The sequence below is a fragment of the Carlito syrichta genome, unplaced genomic scaffold, assembly GCF_000164805.1.
Source record: "Carlito syrichta isolate Samal-C Ts95f unplaced genomic scaffold, Tarsius_syrichta-2.0.1 Scaffold315967, whole genome shotgun sequence".
Taxonomy (NCBI): domain Eukaryota; kingdom Metazoa; phylum Chordata; class Mammalia; order Primates; family Tarsiidae; genus Carlito; species Carlito syrichta.
The window spans coordinates 85,698-89,950 of NW_007260063.1; the positions used below are offsets into that span (position 1 = coordinate 85,698).

General features: G+C 43.8%; 1 protein-coding gene across 2 annotated transcripts in view; it reads left to right on the plus strand.

Moving 5' to 3' along the window:
• The window catches only part of POLR2B (RNA polymerase II subunit B), a 48,495-nt gene that overhangs the window by 9,852 nt on the left and 34,390 nt on the right, over positions 1 to 4,253 (plus strand). The window contains exon 3 of one of the 2 annotated variants that reach the window (XM_008073625.2): positions 3,647 to 3,797. The exons of the other annotated variant lie outside the window; for it this stretch is intronic. Within the exon in view, the coding sequence (XP_008071816.1) occupies positions 3,647 to 3,797 (151 nt within the window). The remainder of the gene's footprint in view (positions 1 to 3,646; positions 3,798 to 4,253) is intronic. 2 annotated transcript variants of the gene reach the window in all.

The window sequence follows — 4,253 nt, forward strand, 5'->3', positions numbered from 1 at the left end:
TTTTTTTTTTTTTTTTTTGAGATGGAGTCTCACTCTGTCGCCTAAACTGGAGTGCAGTGGCACGCTCCCGGCCACTGCAGCCTCGACCTGCCGGGCTCCAGCAATCCTTCTGCCTCAGCCTTCCAAGGAGCTGGAACTACAGGCGTGCGCTACCCCGCCTGGCTAGTTTTTGATTTATTGTAGAGATGAGGTCTCGCCAAGTTGTCCAGGCGGGTCTCGAACCCGCGGGCTCAGGCAGTCCACTCACCTCAGCCTCCCAAGGCATGGGATTACAGGCTGAGCCACCGAGCCCGGCTAACAAGAGACATTTTACTAGGAAACAATAACGAGGTAGATGTTCTGTGGCGTGTGCATGTATTCTACATTCCCCAGCTAGAAAAATATTTGATCTTGGGCGAAAAGGAGTGGTTTCAACATACGTGGTAGTTTGCTCAAGGATAAGGTGCTCTATTGTGCACAGTCACAGCACATACTATTTAAAATACAGTACTTGATTTTTCAATTTTTAACTGACTATACATAGATACTCTGGCTATATTATGATATGAAATTTTTGTTTTTTTACTTTTTAATATAAAGTGATCTTTACCTAATAATATTAATGTGATGTTACGTAATATTATCAATAACTTCAGTAATTTGACTGCAGGTAAAATAAGCATAATGACTTAATAGTCAAAATAAGCATGATAGATATCAGAAATATGAAATTTCTAGAAGTTTAGGTGGTTAAAGGGTGGCATTCTAATGAAGCACTGTCCTAATGATTTTGGGAAAATTGGCCATGGTTCAGCCTCTTGGGATTATGAAACTTGTTTGTAGTTTTGTAAAGACTTTTTATCTTGAATTTTCTGTAAAAACCATTGCTATTTGTGTTAGATCCTGGCAGTGCCTTTCATGTGTTTCTTGCATATCCATGGCTAGCCCAAACGGTTATGAGACATTTCTTTTCTGTTACATACTGTTTCTACTGAAAGAAATTGCCCTGACTGTTCTTTAGACTACCTGACACAGGGATGATTGTGTGTTGTTTTCTACCGTAAGACATAACCCCTAGTATTGGTGGCCATAGTTGATTGGATGAGGGTGGGACCTTGACACATCACCAGCCAATTTGTAGGCCGGCCACTGACCTGTGAGGCGACCTGATGATGCCAAATGGGAGGCTGGTGATTTGCTGGGCTACACATATTTCAGAAAGTTGGTATGGGGGTGGGGGAGTCAGTTACTAGGGAGAGAGGAGTGGTAGCCGAAAGTCTCACAGATACCAGACAGCAGGGTCACAAGGTAAAGGAGTTGAGGGGTAGATGCATGTCGGTGGGGCAGTTTCTCCTGCTCAGGAGTGTCGAGATAAGCCTTAGGGTTGTGCTGAATCTCAGCTTGTCTAGCCTCTGTGATGCTGGCTGTGTAGCTGTTCTTGGGTGGCAGTGGAGAGTGACCTCTTGAGATTCCTCTTACACTTATATCTACTTGTATCTTTTTTGGGGGGGAGGTCAAAGTTTCACTCTGTTGTCCAGGCTGGAGTGCAGTGGTGTGCTCACAGCTATTGCAGCTTTGAACTGCTGGGCTCAGGTGATCCTTTGGCCTTAGCTTTCCAAGTAGCTGGGACTACAGGTGTGCGCCACCACAGCAGGCTAATTTTTTGATTTTATTGTAGAGACAAGGCCTTACTATGTTGCCCAGGCTGGTCTTGAACACCTGGGCTCAGACAGTCCTATCGCCTCGACCTCCCCAAAGTGCTGGGTTTACAGATGTGAGCCACCTCTCCTGGTCTCTACTTGTATCTTCATTATATATCTCCTTCCCCATGCCTCACCTCATAAGCACCTGTTCTTTGTAAACAGTAATGTCTGCTCTTTCTGATTGTCCATTCTTTAGGGCTTCACCATGTGCTTTCTTTATCTATACTAGTAACTCTCTCTTACCCAGGCTCCATTTTCATTTACCAGTCATTTGCTCAGTATTTTTATTTAAATGACTTACTCTCATCTCACCCCTAACTACATATTCAAAATAGAGCTCATGATTTTTTTTTAACAGTCTGTCAAAAACTCATGGTCTTTAACTCATGATCTTGCATAGGCTGGTCTCAAACTCCTGGGCTCAGGTGATCCTTCCGCCTCAGCCTTCCAAATAGCTGGAACCACAGGCACATACCACCACACCTGGCTAAAATGTTTTTGATTTATTGTAGAGGTGAGGTCTTGCCAAGTTGCCCAGACTGGTCTTGAACCCCTGGGCTCAGGCAGTTCTCTTTTGTCTCTGCCTCCCAAAGTGCTGAGAATACAGGTGTGAGCCACCATGTCTGGCTGAAATTTTGCTATTAAGAACAAAAGTAATTGGCTCTTCTGGGACTGTGCTGGAAAAGGGGACATAAAGTGCCTGTTACTGAAACTGACAACCTCAATTTTAGTCATTGATATTACCATCCTTCCTCTTACTCAAATTAAAGTTCTCTTTTTTTTTTTTTTTTGAGTGGAGTCTCACTTTGTCGCCCAGACTGGAGTGCAGTGGCCGCTTCCGGCCACTGCAGCCTCGACCTGCTGGGCTCCGGCGATCCTTCCGCCTCAGCCTTCCGAGTAGCCGGAATTACAGGCCTGCGCTACCATGCCCGGCTGATTTTTTTATTTTTATTGTAGAGATGAGGTCTCGCCAAGTTGCCCAGGTGGGTCTTGAACCCGTGGGCTCAGGCAATCCACTCACCTCAGCCTCCCAAGGCATGGGATTACAGGCTGAGGCACCGAGCTCAGCTAAAGTTCTTTTTTCTTTTTGAGTTGGAGTCTCACTCTGTCACCCAGGCTGAAGCACAGTGGCATGCTCATGACCATTGCAGCCTCAACCTGCTGGGCTCAGGCAATCCTTTTGCTTTTGCCTTCCAAGTAGCTGGAATTAGTGGTGTGAGCCACCATGCCCAGCTAATTTTGTTTTTAAATTTATTGTAAAGATGAGGCCTCGCCAGGTTGCCCAGGCTGGTAAAGTTCTTATTGTTATCTTTTGGTTTCTTTGAGTTGGGCATCACACTCTGATACTGTCACACCGGAGTGCAAGGGCACAATCACCGTTGACTGTAGCCTCAATCTCCTGGGTTCAGGTGATCTTCCGTTTCAGCCTCCCAAGCAGCTCAGACTACCGGCTTGTGCCACCATGCCTGGTTAATTGCTTTAGGATTTTTTTGTTTAGACAAGGTCATATGTTGCATAGGCTGGTCTTGAACTCCTGTGCTCAAGCAATTTTCTTGCCTTGGCTCCTGAAAGTGATGGGAATACAGGCGTGAGCCACCATGTCTGGCTTTATTATTTTTGACTATCCATTTGCTTTAGTTTTGTCTCCTGACACTTTTTTCCCCAAGGAATATTTCAAAAATGTTGAATTAAATTTGTCTATAAGGGATTTGTATAGCAAGGCTCCTATATACTTCTTGTGTTGTGCTTTAATTATTTTACCCATAAGATTTTTCCCCCAAACTTAACAGTAAGTTATACAGAGAAAATGCTCCTGGCCTCACTTTATTTTTAAATAGCTCATAGTATCTTGTTCAGTGGTTGGTATTTACTTATAATTTGTTGAACTGAATTATAATGAAAACGGGGAAATATGCTAGAAAACATTGAGTTGCAACTGATTGTGCACTCAAATATTTTCCCAGTTCCTATTTTGACGAGAAAGGCTTGGTCAGACAACAGCTGGATTCCTTTGATGAGTTTATTCAAATGTCTGTTCAAAGAATTGTGGAGGATGCTCCCCCTATAGACCTGCAGGCCGAAGCTCAGCATGCTAGTGGAGAAGTTGAAGAGCCGGTAAGTGATCCTTGCCATAAAGATGGTTATTCTAGTAAAGTTGCATAGGTGAAGGAAGAGCATTGGTTTGAAGTTGCACCCTTTTCACTTGGCTTAAAGGTTAAAAAGAAGTTAGCAGGAGCTTTTATTTTGTTTTATTTTATTTTTTTCTTTGAACTGGAGTCTCACTCTGTCGCCCAGACTGGAGTGCGGTGGCCGCTCCCAGCTATCCTCCTCCTGTCTATATACCCAGAGGAATTTAAATCACTCTACATGTAGTTACCTGCACACACATGTTTATTGCATCATTATTCGCTACACCAACACGTGGAACTAACCGTGCTGCCCACTGATACTGGACTGAATGAGAAAATGAGGTATATATACACATGGAATATTGCGCAGCCAAAAAGAAGGGCAAAATTATGGACTTCTCAGCAACTTGGATGGATTTACAGTCTATAATACTCAGTGATC